The 20,724-nt window shown below is 36.4% G+C and overlaps 1 protein-coding gene across 4 annotated transcripts in view; it reads left to right on the top strand.

The window, feature by feature from the left end:
* The window catches only part of ank1b (ankyrin 1, erythrocytic b), an 84,212-nt gene that overhangs the window by 26,928 nt on the left and 36,560 nt on the right, over positions 1 to 20,724 (top strand). For all 4 annotated transcript variants that reach the window (XM_016277641.1, XM_016277643.1, XM_016277642.1 and 1 more), the window contains exons 2-7: positions 11,317 to 11,418; positions 18,416 to 18,514; positions 19,805 to 19,903; positions 20,000 to 20,098; positions 20,175 to 20,360; positions 20,579 to 20,677. In XM_016277641.1, the coding sequence (XP_016133127.1) occupies positions 11,317 to 11,418; positions 18,416 to 18,514; positions 19,805 to 19,903; positions 20,000 to 20,098; positions 20,175 to 20,360; positions 20,579 to 20,677 (684 nt within the window). The remainder of the gene's footprint in view (positions 1 to 11,316; positions 11,419 to 18,415; positions 18,515 to 19,804; positions 19,904 to 19,999; positions 20,099 to 20,174; positions 20,361 to 20,578; positions 20,678 to 20,724) is intronic.

Below are 20,724 nucleotides of genomic sequence, written 5' to 3'. Positions count from 1 at the left end.
TCTTAACTTTGATAAAGAATATCTCTTTGGTTTTGAGACTTTAGTCTTTGCAACTTCAGGGATCTTATCTATGCACAATCAGCTTGTAACACTCCAAAGAGAAAGGAAAACTTGAAATCGCATCATAATATTTATACCCCTTTAATATTTTTGCAAAAACTATGATTGTCCAGGATTCTTGGATAAATAAAACACTAGAATTTATTGAAATAGAAAATGTATTTGAAAAATAATCTTTTTTAAAAATCTTGTTTAAAGTGCCCCTATTATGCCATTTTTAAGATTGCTAATATTGTTTTATGAGTCTCCTAAAACAGGTTTACATGCATGCAAGGTCAAAAAACATGTTAGTTTTCTCAAAAAATAGATTTAATTTTACCTAATTTCTAAATGATTCGTAAACGACTCTTGCGAAGCAGTTCAAAGAATCAGTCTCTCTAAACCCCTCCTTTCCATGAGCCCTCACTGCTGTAATTGGTCAGATGGCGCAGTCCTTTGTGATTGGCCCAGAGCCGTAAAGAGATTGGCTCTGGATTGGTCTACCGCATACAGTGCGTGTCGGAAACGAAACGCCAATTGCCATGATGGAATGACAGCCCTGGAGACTTGTCAATACATAGAAAAGATGGTATCAATTGTACCTTACCAATTCAAGCCGGAATCTGATGATGAAATGGTTGAACTGGCTGATCGACAAGAGACTGATTCGCAAGCACGACTGGAGCAGGACGTTTCTCAGTGGTAAGTGTCAAGTGTTAACAAGTTTGTGGTAATTATAAGATGTGATAAAACAAAGTTACTCTCACAGCATAGGATACAGCATCTTCTCGACATGATGTTAACCGCACGGAAATTTTACTGTTTGTGGGCGGCCAAGTTGGCAACGTAGAACGTGGGCAGACATTATGCAAATGTGTTACTTCGTGACGTAGAGCCATAACAGAATAAGATTTGAATTCCTGATGACTCGTTTAGGCGATTGCGAGCCGACTCTTTTTTTTGATAGACACTAACTTTATTTATCGGGCATTGTCGGCTTCACAACTTTGCAGATAGTTTATGTTCACGTACAGCTACATGACACACTGCATGAAAGGTAATATTCGAAAAGGCATAATAGGGGCACTTTAATACATCCTTGCTGAATTAAAATATTAAATTATTTTTAAAAGAATCTTACTGATCTAAAACTTTTAAATGATAGTCTGCTTTCTTTTTTTGTTAAATAATTGGAAGTTTTCACTCATTTGCATATTAGTTCATGATGATTTTATACTGTAAATAAAAATCAGGTTATAAGCCTCACTTCTATTACCTCCATTCTGCACACTATTGTCCAGTGTGCTGTTATTGTCTACTTCAGAACGTGCTGCTGTGTGTGCCGTGCCATCTGACGGTAGCTTGCAGGCTGCCACCCCCTGATGCGGCTTTCCTGCTCCTGTGGAGAGGGATTGGCCCCGGGGGAGGAAGCGGAGTCAGTGGCCATGTGCTGGCGGGAGCTCGGCAGGCGTCTTACACATGACTCTCTGACTTCCTGACTCTTGGACATCCATCTCTCCTCCTCCTTCTCCCTCTCTCTTACTCTCTCATTCTCTTTTAATTCCTCATTTTCTCTTCTGCCTCAATGTGCATCTTGAGAAATAAAACACACACACACACACACACACACAAAGAGATGACAAGATTTTAATGAGAATGCGGGGAAATCGGGCATTAATAGTTTGATTAGGATTTTGTGTGAGTGCTGAGATGTACGATCATACCCAGGACTAATATTGAGGGATGAAACAGAGGTGGACGTCAGCACATAACGGTGATGTAATTGGGAGACTCTGAGGGGCTCTACCCAGCGTGCTTTGCAGTCAGGCCTTCTGCAGTCCTCATGAATATTGAAGAGGAATCACTGGGCGCTGCAATGTGATGTGACTGAGAAGATCTGCAGCTTCTGTAAGAGGACAGAGAGAAAGAGAGAATGAAATGCAGTTGCATGACAGAAGGGACAGTGTGTTTAAAGGAAGAAAATAAAGGGAGGAGGAGTGTTCTGCTGAATGGAGGGATGGGATCTGAATACAACTGATTGATTTTAATTTTGTATTATTAAACAGATACTTGCTAGAAATTGCAACCATAAAAAACTATTATTACTAAATGCACAGCCAGTTGCCAGCAAGCTAATGGTCAGACCACAATGCAACATTATTTTAATTCAGTCACTGTTTTAGATCGACTAACTGTAATACTGTATAAGATTTCCATTCAAATTGAAAGCATAAATGTAAGCTACTGTATGCGCTGCCGGTTTCAGAGCAAAACGCAATGACATTTCATTCACTGACGCACTTCACTCGGCAGCGCCAAAACCAGCAGCGCATATATTTACTTTCCGGCAATCGGCCCCAAAAAAAATCTGGCTGATTTTAGATTTGAGAATAATGAAGATTCATATAAAAAAGAAAAAAGAAAAAAATGATAAGCATTGTATTGTTTCATTCACTGACGCACTTCACTCGGCAGCGCCAAAACCAGCAGCGCATATATTTACTTTCCGGCAATCGGCCCCCAAAAAAAATCTGGCTGATTTTAGATTTGAGAATAATGAAGATTCATATAAAAAAGAAAAAAGAAAAAAATGATAAGCATTGTATTTTTAAGTGTACTATAAAATAATTGTATTTTTTTAAAGTTTTTATTTTAAAATATAATAGTATTATCACACTTTATTATTTTGATTAGTATTTTATTTCAAAAATAAGGTACAGTAATAGTATTATTACTATTATTAATTTATTTATTATTGTCTATTGAATTATACATATTGATGTCTTTATAATTTTTTTGTTGCCACCAAATTATATATTATTATTACTATATTATAAATGTATGTAATACGTATGTATTGAACACTGATGTCTTATCATTTCTGTTGCCACTATTATTATTTATTATTACTATATATATATATATATAGCCATAAGAAATTAATATATTATTTAACACTGGACATATTGGGGACTATTAAATTGCAATTATGTATGACTGCATTCAAATAATTTAGCAATGTGGTCTGAACTTTTGCTTGCTGACATTTGGATATGCGTTTTTGCTCACACCAAATCTAGAAATGGACAACCAGATCATCTTTTAATGTGACCATTAGTGCACTCATTAACTGGAATTGAGATCTGTATCCAAGGTTCTCTTTGTGTGCTTTCTGTCTTTATCTCTTTGTTTTAGTAATTTAAGAAGGGGAAAATCTAAGATAACGTCTGTTTTGTTTCTAATGTATTGCAGACACAGCATCCTGACGTACACATCAATATTTCATTGGTTCTGTTTTAGCACCGGTGTAAAAGAAAACAGGAAGTTGCTTACACTGATGCCAGTTATCAGTACTTCCTAAAGGGTTTCATTTCTTTACATCCTGAGTGAGAGTATGAGGTTATACATGCATACTCTATGTCCGTTCAGTCTTGATTTCAATGGCTGAATAATTGATTTTTAATATTCTTCACACATTATGATTCTTAAATAATTCATGAATGAATGCACAAATGATTGTTTTGTTTTTGACACTTGAAAGCAGCTCTTGATGCAGTAATTTATACAAGATGCTGAAGCTACACAAGAGTGCGTTCCAAGAAATAACACACAAATAAGCACATCAAACATGAATACAAACAATTATGAACACTGTCTATCAATATTTGATCAACTCCCACTTAAGTGTAGCCTTTGGTCTGTTTATTGATTTTGCATTCTCCAGGTCATGACCGGATCTGTTTGGCTGCCAGTGTTTTCAAGGAAATTGCCATGTATGAAAGGCAAACAGCCATGGTTATACAAAAAGATGTGTTGCGATAAACAAGCAACATACCAGTGTTAATGTGTACAGTGTATTGTCCAAAGTATGATTGCCACAATACCAAAATTTCAGTAGTCAATACCAAAATTGTATAAGCAACACAAAAACTAAGATGCTGTTGTATAGAATTTTATTTAAACAACTAATAACGACTTACATTTCAGGTTGGTCATCACAGAAAACTATCAGAAGATTTGCACAGGTTATATGTACCGTTTGTTATGGTGTTTTCATGGAGCATTTTTGTCTTATCTAATAGTTTCAAAATAATAATTTCAAAATAATTGAAGTAGATTGAGGACTTCTATTTTTTTGAAAAGAGCAGCCAGAATATTATTCAAAAATTCACCTTTTTATTATTTTCTAAAATGTTTTTAAAGGGGTCATATGATGCTTTTTTAAAGATCATTATTTTGTGTATTTGGTGATAACTGCGGTTACTGAAATCACGCCTTATTTCTGTGTGTGAACATTTGGGCTGCATTATGCTAATATTTCCACATAGTGAGGTAGATATGTGGGGCCGTGTTAGAATGAGTCGTTTTAGGGGGGGCGTGGCAGAGTCTTAACTTTGATAAAGAATATCTCTTTGGTTTTGAGACTTTAGTCTTTGCAACTTCAGGGATCTTATCTATGCACAATCAGCTTGTAACACTCCAAAGAGAAAGGAAAACTTGAAATCGCATCATATGACCCCTTTAAGTTTTAATTGATATTTAAAATGTTACATTTTGTTACATGTTAAATCTTTAGATTACATTTTATTTTTTATTTGATATATTTGATTTTGTTCTATTTTTCACCTTTGGTGTTTCCCGGAAGAATTTTACAAGCTACATTTGAATGTGAAGATGAGTAAATTATGAGAAAATGTTCATTTGAACAATACCTTTAATGTTAAAGTACTGTAATTCCAAGCATTTTTTCTTTTAGAATATGCACTATGGCCTGTTATGCACTTTTAGCACTGTCATAGTCATGCTAGCCGATAATAATAGTGTGCAGTAATTATAGATCTTTATTTATAGATCTGCAGAACGCTGTGACCTTCTAAGGATTCTTTTTTTACGAGGCTTTGTATTTCTGCTTCCTGTCACTGCATGGATCCAGTGGCTGCTGCACTGGCACTGCCTGACCATTCAATCAAACCGAAGATATTGAACTGTAACATTTTCTATGTGTTCATTTAAGTGTGTGTGAGAGGCACAGCTGCATGTGTGTGTTATAAATGGCTACCCTAGCAGCACTATGTAGGTTTCTCTTTCTGTAGAAGTGGGTCTCAAAGCAAACCCTGGAGGGTTCATTACTGCGATTCATCATTCTCGGCCTACTGGTGTCGAGCTCCAAATGACGTAGTCTTTGTCACTATTTTTAGCGAGTGTGTGAGAATGTAAAGGTGTGTGTGAAGCCAGACAGGTTGTTGAATGTGGCCGTGACCCTTTTCTATTCGCCGGTTATATATCCCTCATAATTACAACGGCAGATGATGTCATCACTTAACTTTCCGAACTGCATGTTAATCTGTATCTGCACTCATGATACATTAGGGATTATGCAAATTTAATTAATTGACTGCTCTTGCACTTCAACGTAAATGAGAAACGTGACATTATGCTGACAGTTGCCGAGAGGAACTCAATTCCCCCGGTGCACTCTATAAACTTGTGTCTGGGCTTGTGTCACAGTAGAGTCATAAACAGTCTGGGTTTCCTCTTTGGAGGTTTTGGCATGGCCTAGTGTTTAATTGCTTTGTCATATTGATTTTCATATTGAACTTCATTTTAATACAATTTAGCCAGTTCCACTGATGTGTTGTGCCTCATAACAGAGAATATGGTCACATTATCAAAATTTTGGTAAAATTTTGTGTGCAAATATGTTCCATTGTCTATTGGAATTCATAGTAAAAAAAACTAAATTACCCACATGTACTGTTGCAAAACACACCAAATAAGCTCCGCCCACTCCCATGAAGCACCACAAATGACATATGTATATTGCTTCTATAGATATAATCAACAACTTTAAATGAATAGTTGTATATTTCACCTTCATTTATAATACAATTATGTCTTTTGTAATGCTTCATGGGATTGTAGTACATTCTTTTACTAAAACCATTAACAACAGTCTTCCGGAACCAATTACAAATACTACAAATGCTTTCAGAACCAACAGCACTAAAAGTGGACATGCACTAATGCAATGCATTGTGCTCTGAAATCTCCATTGAAAATGAATGATGTCTGGATGCTTTGATTGAAACGAGGAAGTCATAAGAGAAAATAAGTGTTTCCATTCACTATTCCATTCGATGTTTCCATTTAAGTGTGTCCATTCATGTTGTTTTGAGGATGTGGTACTGAAGGCCACATAATACTACTCAGAGTAACTTTTATGAAATTATTTCAAATTCATTTTCAGTCTTTTTAAGCCCTGCTTAGACTTCCTTCATGCATTTTAAAAGACTTAAAAAAAGCTTACTCCTGTCTCTATCTATCTTTCATATGCCTTTTATTATTATTTTGTTGACCTGGTGTTTGGAGCTAATGAATGAAACGGTCAGACTGACAGACAGATCAGCCATTTAAATGATGAATGGTGCTGAAGCTCAAGTAATCAACCCACTTTGCTTCAATTTAACAAAACAAAACAGACACTTAAGCTGGACTAGCTAAATAGAGCACCCTTGTGATTTTGAAACCTTTTTCTTATATAATAGTAAGCATAAAGCTACATATTTGATGTGTCAGAGCAATGGTAAAGAAGTAGCCTGAACACGCACGACATAAATCCAGACTGTGTAATTTTCTATTCCTGTATCCTCATTCTCTTCTCATTTTCATATGAGGTTAAAAAACAACCCAAAACATATTACATTTTAAATAAGTCTCTTCTACTCACCAAGACTGCATTTGTTTGATCAAAATCACTGTATATATTTATATTGTGAAACAGCATTACAATTTCGAATTATTTAAATTATTTGAAATGTAATTTATAACTGTGATTACAAAGCTGAAGTTGTCTTCAGTGTCACATGATCCTTCAGAAATCATACTAATATGCTGATTTTCTGCTCAAAAGAAACATTTATTATTATCATTGTTTACAACAGTCCTGCTGCTTAAGTTTTCGTGAATAATATGATGCATTTTTTTCAGGATTCCTAAAAAAGATGAATAGAAAGTTCAAAAGAAAAGTGTTTATTTCAAATTGAAATCTTTTATAATATTAATTATGTCTACTGTGTACATACATAAATAGGGTTATAAAGTATTTGGGTTTATCTGAACAGAAATCCAGAACTATTATTTTGCTCTCTGCATCTTCACGTGCTCACTCAGAGTCAGCGTGGTCCCTGCATCAATAGATGCCACACATGTAGGCTTTTGTGAATCTTGAAAATGATGTAATCTCTCTCCTAGCAACTGCTTAGCAACCAGTCTTGGAGTGCACCCAGAGCTGGAATCCCTTTAATGCAACTGGGTTTCTCCCTCTTACTCCTCGAAAAGGTCAATAGTGTTGTTTTTTGTTAGCGCACTTTTATACTGCTTTTAAAAAGATTGAAGGCATTTAAGCAGATTGTGTTTATACATTTTCACGTGCTCATATTTGTAGTTTAAAATGACTTATTTAATGGAGCACAATTCATGGTCTATTTGTGCTACCACAGCCTTGAACATGCAGTTTCAGTGTTTTCACCTGCCCATATGTGTCTCATGTTTGTGTCTGTGTGTATTAACACGCTCTGTCTTTGTGGTATTGGTGTCTTCTAGGCTCATGTGGTTCAGCGCTGGCTTGTGCATCAGGACAGTAGTTTGAGTGGAGAGGGTTCGTCGGAGGCTCAAGGTGGAAAATGGCACTTTGGTGGAAGAGTAAATATCTTAGTACTGCCTCTCAACAATTTATTTCCCTTTCCTGATAAATCGTGTGTGTTGTTGTGGCTTCTTAATCGTTTCTGTCTGTGGTATTCTTGTGGTTGTTGTGGATCTGGTGGCAGGTCTTGTGTTTGAATGTCGTGATGTGGCTAAAAACTTCAGTTAGCTTCGCTAGTGTTCCTCTAGTGTTTCTTCACCATTCTCTCATTCTTAATGGCGCTTACTGTGTTCTATGTGTGTGACTTTATTCGTATTCCTAACATGAGATTCTGTGTGTGTTTAAGTGCGTGTTTTGTGTGTTTATCAGATGGTTTTTGCTGTAAAAGCTCACTCAGGGATTGTCTCCTGCTGTGGCTTCTGATTGCTGATATCTGTCAGAATGTCACTTACATTATCTGCAGATGTACTGAAAAGATTACGAAGGGATAATATAGATTATATCAAACAATAAAAATTAGCGAAAGTCAGTATACACAAACGCATGCACAGATGTATGAACTGATATACAAATCTTCATTACATTATTCATGTTTTAAAATGTTTAAAGTCAAAGTGGTGACAAATTTGCAACCTGCTGTTCATTGCATTTGTGCAACCACTTGCATTTAATATGTAATGAATAAAAAATAAGTGGACAATTTTTATTAAAAAAAAATAAAAAAATAAAAAAAAAATAATAATAATAATCTATATATATATATATATATATATATACAACATTTGGGGTCTGTAAGATTTTTTTTAATTAAACATTTTAAATTCAATTATTACGTTTAATAAAAAAAAGCAATCATTTTATTTAGCAAGGATGTATTAAATAAAAAAAATGTGAAAAAAGTGATATTTATAATGTCACAAAAGATTTCTATTTCAAAACAAGACAGTTCTTTCTTTCTATTAGTCCAAGAATCTGAAAAAATGCATCACAGTTTCAATCAATCAATCAATCAATCAATCAATCAACCAACCAACCAACAATACAACTGTTTTCAACATTGATAATAATAAGAAATGTTTCTTAAGCACCCTGAAAGGAAGACAGATCATGTGGCACTAAAGGCTGGAGTAATGGCTGCTGAGAATTCAGCTTTGCATCACAGAAATAAGTGACATTTTAAAATATATTAAAATAGAAAAAAATCATTCCAAACTGTGATAATATTTCACAATATTACTGTTTTTACTGTATTTTTGATGCATACATGCAGCCTTGGTAAGCATAAGTGACTTCTTTCAAAAACATAAAAAAATCATACCAACCCCAAACTTGTGAACATTAGAGTGTATATATATACAGTATATATGTGTGTGTGTGTGTATACACTATGTGTATGTGTAATGTATACATTCTAGTATACAATATACTGTATCATATATACACACTGGCCATCATCTGAGTAAATATATTGTTAATTTGTTTACTGTTTGTCACCAGGTACTAAAAATACATTCACATTGTCAAGCTTGAAGAAGGCTGTGCCAATTTCATGCTGATGACAATTTGGTGCCAAGCCCACGACAAGATCAACCAGCATGTCCTTTTCAGTACCTCAGAGACAAGTCAATCCATCAGAATTATGTTTGAGGTGGACATTCATTTTTCAGGAAGATAATGACCCAAAAACCTTCTCACAGTTATTCAAGAGCTATCAAAAAAAGTAACTGTGTTCTGAGTGTCAACTCAATACCATTAGACACCACAGAATATATTAGTGACACTCTAAATATATGAGAACACATTCTGGAAATTGCTACAGAATCAGAAAGGGCAGACAATTTCTAGCTGAAATATTTTAACAGAATGACGATGATAACTTATCTGTGTTTGTTTTTTGTGTGATGAGTATCAGTATGATTAAAGAATCACAAAAAATTCAGCAGGCTAATTGTGGATAATGATTGATAAAGAATGACTGTTCAAAAATGTATGTTGGTCCCAAAATGAAACAAAATTAAATCCTAAAGTGATTCAGCAGTTCCTTTCAGTAAGATATGATGGCGCACACATTATTACTGCGCAGTCATGTTGATGGACACATTTTGCTATGCTGTCACCTGAGGACTGAGGAAATGAGGGGGTGGGTAGGGCCTGTCAATCATCCCCACTGAATAACAGAGCAGAGACAATCTGAAAATTTCTAGACTGCAGAGTATCTGACAAATCAATTCAAGGACTCAGTATACTGTAACTGTGACCACATCAGAGCAAATTGTATTAGTCATCGCATGGAAAACCACAAAATATCACTCATGGATTTTTTAATACTGAGCAGCAGGAATGAAGAATTCTGGGTAGGGAGCCGAAGGCGCAAAATAAACAGGGCGATATAGTCATGTTTTTGAAATATTGCAGTGCATATGGGAATCAGAAAAGCTCTCTGTTCTGGACTCATTAGCATAAACGCTACAGGAGGGAGAGAGAAAGACGAAAGAGAAAGAGAAGGTTGGGAACAGTAGGTATGGAGGTTGTTAGCTATTCCACTGAGAAAAGTACAGCTGAGATCAAGAGGAATGCTCTGTAGACAGACAAACAGACAAAGAGAGAGACAGGCACAGATGATAGATAAAAAATAACAAAGAACTTAGACTAACAGGGAACATTAATAAAGATGTATGAGAAGAGATGAGTATGAGTATCCCCTTGTTTTTAATGAGTGTAGGCACACCGGCGGCGCCGTTTGGCATCTGTCCGCGGCACCCAGCTATGTCATGTTGTACTTGTAAGAATTGTTCTAGACATGCCGAAAATTTGACGCTACAGCACAGCAGCTCTTTTTCTTCGTTTTCTCTGATGCACTAACTCTGCAGCAGCACTTCTTCTTCGTCGTCTCGTCTGATGCACTCACTCAACCAAGCGTTCTAACCACAACCTCGCCCCTCCCCACCCCCCAACCATTCGAAATTCTGTAAGTGGGAATTATTTTTAATGATATTCTAATGAGCCGCTTTGTGATATCACAAAGCCCAGAAACCAACGCTGTAGTCCAAACAAGCCGTTCGTTGTAGTTCTTGAAAAGGGATTTAAAAAAAAATGAAATATCTCCCTTTGGAGTGGACTTTGAGATTTGCAACTCTCTAGATCTTTTTTATGCCCAAACATACACACTACACACTGACTAAAATTAAAAAAGTGAAAAGCATAATAGGACCCCTTTAAACAAATTTAGCTAGTTTACAAGAAAATATATTTTTAAAATTACGCACTTCAGCTTTGAAGCAAATGCCGATATGTCTTTAGGGGCAAAACCAGCCCTGTATATAACCTCACACTTCATAACTTCTGAAAATTAGATGATTTTACAGAGAAAAACTGATTCAGTAACTGATGTGTTGTAGTTATATGGCCCCTGAGCCGGCTGAAACCAGATCTTCTCATCTTCTCTGTGGACGTGCACAACACAGAATGAATTCCTAATTAGAGCTGTAAGTCAGTCTGTATCACTGATGTTTTATTTAGTGCTAAACATCCAAAAGACCTTGTGCAAAAAAACAAACAAACTGTAATTTAACAATCCATTTGTCGATTAAGATTTGGATTTAGATTTCATTTCCTATTCTCTCTATCTATTTCAGGCAGATACATCAACCAGTTTCCTCCGTGCTGCACGCTCAGGTAATCTAGAAAAGGCTCTGGACCAAATAAAAAATGGAATAAACATCAACACAGCCAATCAGGTGAGAAAAAAAACTATGCTGCAATGCCATCAAGCATGTAAGTGTATGTGTTTGTGTGAGTAGTATGTTTAAAATGATTACAGATATGAATTAACCACAAATATGAAAAAATGTCAGAATTTTAAGACTCAAACACAATATTGAGACTTGTCTTCTGAGGAAGAATCATCTAAGGAAAATTCAGTGTTCCTCTTTCTAGTTGAGTTTCACCATCAAAAAAAGCTGTCAAAAAATCTTAATTACTGAACTGTTCTAGCACTGAAACTGTGAATGTTAAATACTATTTTTACACAATTTGCACAGTTATGATAAGTTGTCATGATTTTTTAAAATTGTGTGTCTATGCAGGAAATGTGCACTTACATTTTTTAAAAAGCAGGTCAAATGAACCCCTAACACAATAGAAATACATCAATAATGGAAAGGAATTATTAAAATTCTTAACGTATTTAATTTTTTTAGTCTCTGGCCAGCTACAATAGAGGTTCTATTTCTAACATGAGTCAAAGTGTTGATTTTAGGCAAAATGCAATTGTTGGTCCCCTATTTGACCCCTGACACAGAAGTTATACCCAGTTTTTGAATGCAAGAGAAGGGTTAAAATCACTCCGAGCACTTTAGCAGCTGCATGGTAATGCCAGTCTCACATCCATGCCTTGAAATCTCAAAGTAACTTTGAAGCCCATTAATAGTACGGCCTAAATTCAGAAATTGCTATTTAGAGCTATAAATTCATCATCTTGCAGATTAGGATCCACATCTGTGTGTGTTTGTTTACCAGTGTGTGTTTTCTTGTCTGTATTAACCCCCCAATGTTCTTGTGGTTGGACAGTACAGCTGTGTTTACAGTGTCAATGCAGAGCTGTGTTCAATGCCCTAATCAGTAAATTGCCGTAATTAATCATGCCAGCACGTCTTCCTCCTCTAACCCCCTCACCGGTCATGCTTTTGCACCCACTTGCATCATAACACTCTGTGTTACTTGCTTTAAATAGCATATTGTGATATTTGCAGAAGAGCTATGTTTGGTTCTCAGAGACAGGTTAGTGAATGGACCAGAGCGGCTGGCTGACTTCCCGCATTGAAAAGCTCTGTAAATGAATGCCCACTCTGTATGCTCGCAGCACACACACAAACACACACACACTCACATCGACTACTACAGCACCTTATAACATAATTCACAGACAGGATTCCATCGGGAACCTGCCGGGGTCTCCGATATGCAACCTAGACTACATTTCCATACGTCTTGGAGGTTTTTATAGTTACGTGTTTGGATAAACTGAAGGTATATTTCTCGTGTGTGATGTTGTTATCACAGCGTCTCTGTGCTGTCGCAACACATTTTGTGAGGAGCTTAGACCGGTTTTGACAGTGAGACAGATTAAGCCTTCGGCACAAGTGCTTTGGGACTAGAGAAAATTTGAGAATCAGCAAAACTGTAGTTGAAAGCTCATAGCATGTGCTTAATGTCCACCTCAACTCTAAGCAGGTAATTGTTAATAAGATTTTTAGACAATTGATTATATTGTCCTAGTGTGTAATTTGTCTTTATTTTACAGGTAACTAACTAACGGCTGTAAATACTGCTAATGTTGTAAAGCCTTTTCATTTGTTAAAGGGGTCATATGAGGCTTTTTTAAAGATCATTATTTTGTGTATTTGGTGTAACAGAATATGTTGACATGCTTTAATGTTCAAAAAACACATTATATTTTTCAAATACTGTACATTATTTAAAAATAATCTATGAATCAGATACAATTGTTAATATGGATAAAAAAAGCCATTTGCAAAAGGATGTGCAAGAATTGAAGCACAATACATTTCCCTTTAACAGTGAAAATTAATTCATTATTCACTGACAATTTTGACATTCATTCTAGAATACGAATCTTGTGGACCACTTTTATGATGCTTTTGTGTAAAAAAAGAAAATACAACGAATGTATTTAATGCACCGTAAGTGGCTTTGGATAATAGTGTCTACCAAATGCATGTAAATTGTAATGATCTTTCACCCTTTCTTCAGAATTGCCTCTTTTGTATTTCATGGAAGGAAATCACAAGCAAATGTGAAATTCTAATTTAATTAGTTTTCACCTTTTTTGTCTGAAATATATACATTCTACTGTTAAAAAGTTTGAGGTAGGTAAGAATTTTTAAAAATGTTATTCACCAATGCTGCATTTATTTGATCAAAAATACAGAATACAGTAAAAACACCCCCAGTCTCTTAATGCATTGTGTGGCCTTCTTGAGCATCAGTACATGTTTTCACCTTTTGTAATAGTTATGCATGAGTCCCTCAATTTTCCTCAGTGTTAAAAGATGGATTTCAAAATCATACATTCAATGTTGGAAAGGGTTCAAATATGCAGAAGATGCTGGAAAACCAAAGAATGTGCAGGAGCTGGAGGATTTTTCTGAAGAACAGCAGGCAGTTGAACTGCTCCGGACCAACAAGGGACTCATGAACAACTATCACAAAATATAAAAACAGCCGTAGATCATCCAGGAAATGACACATAGTATTAAGATTAAACTATAAACTTCAAGAGTAAACTTTTGAATGGGGACATTTTTATAAATTCAGTTATTATTTTGTCTTGTGGAGTATATCTGTTATGTGAAATAGCTTATTCAGGTTACATAAAAAATAACATGCAATTTTAATGTTCCCTCTTATTTTGTTTCAATTATTAGCACAACTGTATGTATATATATGTGTGTGTGTGTTTATATATTTATATATACAGTTAGGTCCCTATATATTTGGACACAGGCACAATTTTTTATTTTATTTTAGCTGTTGACCAAAACATTTTCAAGTTACAGTTATACAATGAATATGTACCTCCCCCCTTTTAAACCGTCAACCTGCTATCTTGACACACTTCCCACATATTTTTTCAAAAGGGTGCTTAACTGTTTGGAAGCAGATTTCTTAGAAGTGGTGAATGCCTCACTTCTTTCTGGGACTTTTCCAAACTCCCTGAAAACTGCAGTTGTTAAACCCTTTCTGAAAAAGAGCAATCTTGATAACACCATATTGAGCAACTATAGACCAATATCAAACCTTCCTTTTATAGGAAAGATTATTGAAAAGGTAGTCTTTAATCAGCTGAACAAATACTTAAACTCAAATGGATACCTGGATAATTTTCAATCGGGTTTTCGACCGCATCACAGCACAGAGACAGCGCTCATTAAGATAATAAATGATATTCGCTTAAATTCTGAATCTGGCAAAATATCAGTGCTGGTACTACTAGATCTCAGTGCTGCGTTTGACACTGTCGATCATAACATACTACTAGAGAGACTGGATGGGATGGTAATCAAATGGTTCAGGCCATACTTAGAGGGGAGAGGTTATTATGTGAGTACAGGAGAGCATAAGTCTAAGTGGACGTCCATGACATGCGGAGTCCCACAAGGCTCAATTCTTGCACCGAGATCAGATGTGCTAAAACATTAGTCACATTTAAATGCAGACTCAAAACTCATCTGTTTAGCTGTGCATTCATTGAATGAGCACTGTGCGATGTCCGAACTGATTGCACTATTCTGTGTAATCGTTTTCTTAAATTCATTTTAAACCTCTTAAATCAATTTTTTAAATAATTTTCGAAGTTTTTAAATTGTTGTGTTTTATTCTTGTTTTATTGTTGTGATTATTTTTTTTCTTTTCTTTTATGTAAAGCACTTTGAATTACCATTGTGTTTGAAATGTGCTATACAAATAAACTTGCCTTGCCTTGCCTTGCCTTTTTCAAGGGACCATGAGTAATTGGACAGTTGACTCAAAAGCCATTTCATGAACAGATGTGGGCTATTCCTTTGTTATTTCTACATCAATTAAGCAGGTAAAGGGTCTGGAGTTGATTCTAAGTGTGCCATTTGCATTTGGAAGCTGTTGCTGTGAACCCACATCATGCGGTCAAATGATCTCTCCATGCAGGTGAAACAGGCGATTATTAGGCTTTAAAAACAAAACAAATCCATCAGAGAGATAGCAGAAACATTAGGAGTGACCAAATCAACAGTTTGGTACATTCTGAGAAAAAAAGAACACACTAGTGAGCTCAGAAACATAAAAAGGCCTATGGTCGTCCACGGAGGACAACAGTGGTGGATGATTGGAGAATCCTCTCCATGGTAAAGAAAAAACTCTTTCACAACATCCAGCCAAGTGAAAAACACTCTCCAGAAGGTAGAGGTGCCACTGTCAAAGTCCACAATCAAGAGAAGACTTCACGAGAACAAATACAGAGGGTTTACCACAAGGCGCAAACAAGGGCTAATTAGACTTTGCCAAAAAACAGCTAAAAAAGCCAGACCACTTCTGGAAAAGCATTCTTTGGACGGCTGAAATTAAAGGGGTCATATGATGCGATTTCAAGTTTTCCTTTCTCTTTGGAGTGTTACAAGCTGTTCGTGAATAGATAAGATCCTTAAAGTTACAAAGACTGAAGTCTCAAACCCAAAGAGATATTCTTTATAAAAGTTAGGACTGGTCCACACCCTCCTAAAACGCCTCGTTTAAACACGCCCCCACATGTCTACGTCACGATGTGGGAAGATTTGCATAACGCTGCCCAAATGTTCACGCAAAGAAAGAAGGCATAACTTTATTGTTGCTGCCACCGCCACCATGTTGTGAAGACGCTATGTGTTTCATTGCGAAAGCGAAAATACTTTGTTTGGCCTTCCAAAAGAGGACACGACTAGAAATCAGTGGTTAAGTTGTATTTACAACACTGTTCCAGAACAGTTAAACCCAAATATTCAGATGTGTGCAGCGCATTTTATGGATGACTGTTTCCTGATCCTGGTAGAGTAGACTACAATGCCGGCTGTTCTGACTCACAGAAGTACGTTTTCATATTTAAAGAATTTGCCCCTGACGATTCAAACGCGAGTTTTGAGCAGTGTAGAGTAGCGTTTGTAGTTTGTAATTTCTCCGATCACAAATGCAGACATGGTTTTATGTTTACGCAGCGCGATGCAATGCAACGCATAAAAAAACAGTATAAGTCATTATAATCCATAATTATGTCCCCACTGGATGCAACAAATGCCTTGTGTATAATGGGTTTTAATGTTTTTGTCTCGTCGCTCCGGGACACGGCATCACAGTATGGTAAAGGGCATAACATTTCCGTCACACGCTTGAGGAATTCGGCCAATCACAATGCACTGGATAGCTGGCCAATCAGAGCACACCTCGCTTTTCAGACCGATGAGAAAATTGATGTGTTTCAGAAAGGCGGGGCATAGAGGAGAAACAATAATGTACAGTATGAGGAAAATAATGTGTTTTTTGAACCTTCAACCGCATAAACACATTTCATTACACCAAATACACAAAATAATGTTCTTTTTAGCAACATCATATGACCCCTTTAAAATCAACCTGTACCAGAATGACAGGAACAAAAAAGTATGGAGAAGGCTTGGAACAGCTCATGATTCAAAGCATACAACATCATCTGTGAAACATGATAAAGCAGTGTGATGCATGAGCATGCATGGCTTCCTGTGGCACTGGGTTACTAGTGTTTAGTGATGATGTGAGAGAAGACAGAAGCAGCCAGAAGAATTCTGAAGTGTACAGGGATGTACACTCTGCCCAGATTCAGTCAAATGGAGCAAAGTTGATTCGGCGGTGCTTCATAGTACAAATGGACAATGACCCAAAGCATACAGCAAAAGCAACCCAGGAGTTTTTGAAGGTAAAAAAGTGGAATATTCTGCAATGGCCAAGTCAGTCTCCTAAACTCAGCCCGACTGAGCATGCATTTCACTTGCTGAAGACAAAGCTAAAGGCAGAAAGACCCACAAACAAACAAGAACTGAAGTCAGTTGCAGTAAAGGCCTGGCAAAGCATCACAAAGGAGGAAACCCAGTCTGTGGTGATGTCCATGAGTTCCAGACTTAAGGCAGCCATTGCCTGCAAAGGATTCTCAACAAAATATTAAAAATTAACATTTTATTTTGATTATATTTATTTGTCCAATTATATTTGAGCCCCTCAAAAAGGGGGGACTGTGTATAAAAATGGTAAAATGGTTGTAATTCATAAGCATTTTATATTATATTTTTCTCCAACCCCTTGAATTAAAGCTTAAAGGCTTGCACTTCAATTTCATCTTGATTGTTTAATTTTTAATTCTGTTCTCATGGCATACAGAGCCAAAATTATGAAAATTGTGTCAGTGTCCAAATATACAGTATATGGACCTAAATGTATATAACAATTAAAAAAGTATTTACTTTCATATTTGGTCAATTTAATGCAACCTTGCTAAATAAAAAATATGAATTTCTTTAAAGAGAAAATCTTACTAAACCTAACATCATAATAAATATATAAAAATATGAAAGAACCAGTGTTGCAGATCCATGAACGCATAGCGCTGAGCATGGGTTTCAATACTGTGCGTTATTTCCCAAGATATTATAAAGCACATTCAGAGAATATTAATGCCAAGCGGGCACGTGTGGCTGTTTTCATAAGGGCTCCTCCCCACCGTCTGCAAGCACCCCTCCATCTCCATTCTGTATTCTCCTCTGCGCATGCACTGTGCAGTTGCAGTAGGAGCTCATTAGAGATGAGTGACACTGCAGTATGAAGGGGATTCCAGTCAGACTAGCAGTGCAGAGCCCCCTTATGGTCGCTCCAGACTACACACCTAGCTTCTCTGCAGAAGCACACACTGTACCGTGTGCCATTCTCCGATCGGCCTTTACCTCTCCCGGCTTTTTGTCTGTTTCCTCCACCACTCTATTTCCACACCCTGTTTAATGAGAGCTCCACAGATCTGTAGATGTCTCAGTGCTTCCTTGTGGTATTTTTAGGCTGCCCTCCTCTCAGTGAGTCATTTGACAGGTAGACGGGGAGAGATAAAGAGATAGACTTGAGATGTGTCAGGGTGGTTTTTTTGAGACGGGGTTTTTCAGCACCTCATGTTTTCTCTTGTGTTTGCAGAATGGGCTTAACGGGTTGCACTTGGCCTCCAAAGAGGGCCATGTTAAGATGGTGCTGGAGCTGCTGCACAATGGAATTGACTTGGAGACTACTACAAAGGTAAATCTATTTCCTTCAGTCAGTCGGGCTTCCTCAAGCAGGCCAAAAACAGATTTATAAATGTGGTAGTTCAGTAAACAGTCATTAGCCTACAGATATTAACTGTTAATGAACTGTCACCTAGTGGAAGAAATATTTATTCTGAAAATCTCTATTAATAAATAACTATTTATTAAACATTGCATTTATTATGTTGGTTTTTAAAAAGCAATAAGCAACATTTTTCTCATCATTCCTATGATTTGAAATATGACATGTTGACAAAATTGTAAATTTGTGTATTTAAAATGTACAGTTTATCTCATCTGGGAAAATGTATCAAAAATATTAATGACTTGTCTTTCATTAAAACATTTTTTGTCCAATTAAATTATCTGTAGAATGAGAATGTCCTTCCCACTAATGCCACCTGACTGACAGACTCGCAATAACAAGTAGCACTTCTATTAAATTGAAATCATAATGCATTTTATTTTTAAAGCACCATTCACACAAAATGTAGGTAAAAGTGCTTCACAGGTCAAAATATAAGACATTTTAATAAAAAATAAAACAATTCAACAAAACTAATATTATGTTTTTAGGACAAACAAGACAAAATAAATTAACATTGACTAAATTCCAATCATAAAACAATGTTTGTACTCTTGCTTTGTTGCATTAAAATCAGAATGTTACAGAATTCTGAATTAAAGTATATTGTCCCACTTTATATTAGGTTGCCTTAACTATTATGTACTTACATCAAAAATAAGTACAGTGTACTTATTGTGTTCATATTGTATTGCAAAACACTTTTGCTGCTATTGAGGTGGGATCCAGGTAAGGTTAGGTATGGGTAGGTTTAAGGGTGGGTTAAGGTGTAAGGGATGGGTCAAAAGTTTTACTATAAATGTAATTACGGAAATGAATTACAGATGTAATTACATGCAGGTATTTTTTAAAGTTTAAGTACAACGAAAATACATGTATATACACAATAAGTGCATTGTATCAAATGATTAATTTAAATCTAAGTAGTTAAGGCCACCAAATATAAAGTGGGACCAAGTATAAATAAATAAATAAATAAATAAAATCACAGTTTCATGCGGTAAGAATCGCACATGCTCATTTCGCATTTTTTTTTCATTTGCAATTGCAAAGCCCTTAAAACAAGCAAAAATAAATCAAATAAAAGCAATAAAATCAAATTACATTCTTCAAAGTACTGTATATGCTATAAACGTTTTTAACATGCATTGTCGGATCTTTCTCTGTATTATGTTTACATGACTATTCATTTTGCAGAAAGGGAATACCGCCCTTCATATTGCTGCTCTGGCCGGTCAAGAGAAAGTGGTTGCTGAACTGATCAATTATGGTGCCAACGTCAATGCCCAGTCTCAGGTTAGTCTGAGCCTCAAGAACATGAATCAACAAACCTAGAAACATGTTGATGAGAAGTTTCATCTGTTCTTTGGTGTCATTTTGTATATTTTACAGAAAGGTTTCAGTCCCCTGTACATGGCAGCACAGGAGAACCACTTGGAAGTGGTGAAATATCTACTTGAACATGGAGCCAATCAGAGCCTTCCAACTGAGGTGAGTGACACGATGAAATCAAACTCAGCAGAAATCAAACCCAAGTGACCCTACAACTCTTGATTTCACCCTCCAGGATGGCTTTACTCCTTTGGCGGTAGCTCTTCAGCAGGGTCACGAGAACGTGGTGGCCCTCCTGATAAACTATGGCACCAAGGGCAAAGTGCGTCTGCCGGCCCTGCACATCGCGGCACGCAACGACGACACGCGCACTGCTGCCGTACTCCTGCAGAATGACCCAAACCCAGATGTCCTCAGCAAAGTATGTGTTTGTGCACATCTGAAAGGTTTTATCTCACCATGAGTGAGATTATGCATCATGACTCACTGAGCTCAATGTAGCCACTCTTGGCTTGTAATTGCAGTGATGACTATGTGACAAGATAAACAGAACTGACTTTGTTTAAAGATCCATCAGCGTAGGTGTTCCTGTTTTGTAAATACACTGAATCAATGAAATGCTACACTCTTTTCCCGTAGACCGGCTTTACTCCTCTCCACATCGCAGCCCATTATGAGAATCTCAGTGTTGCACAGCTTTTGTTAAACAGAGGAGCCAATGTGAACTTCACGCCGAAGGTCAGTGCAGCTCTCACGTTAAATGCTTCCTACTACTATGTGAAAGA

Source organism: Sinocyclocheilus grahami, unplaced genomic scaffold (genome assembly GCF_001515645.1).
Source record: "Sinocyclocheilus grahami isolate Dianchi unplaced genomic scaffold, SAMN03320097.WGS_v1.1 scaffold114.1, whole genome shotgun sequence".
NCBI lineage: Eukaryota > Metazoa > Chordata > Actinopteri > Cypriniformes > Cyprinidae > Sinocyclocheilus > Sinocyclocheilus grahami.
Note: the sequence above shows the minus strand (reverse complement) of the source record. Positions and strands in the feature narration are given on the sequence as shown.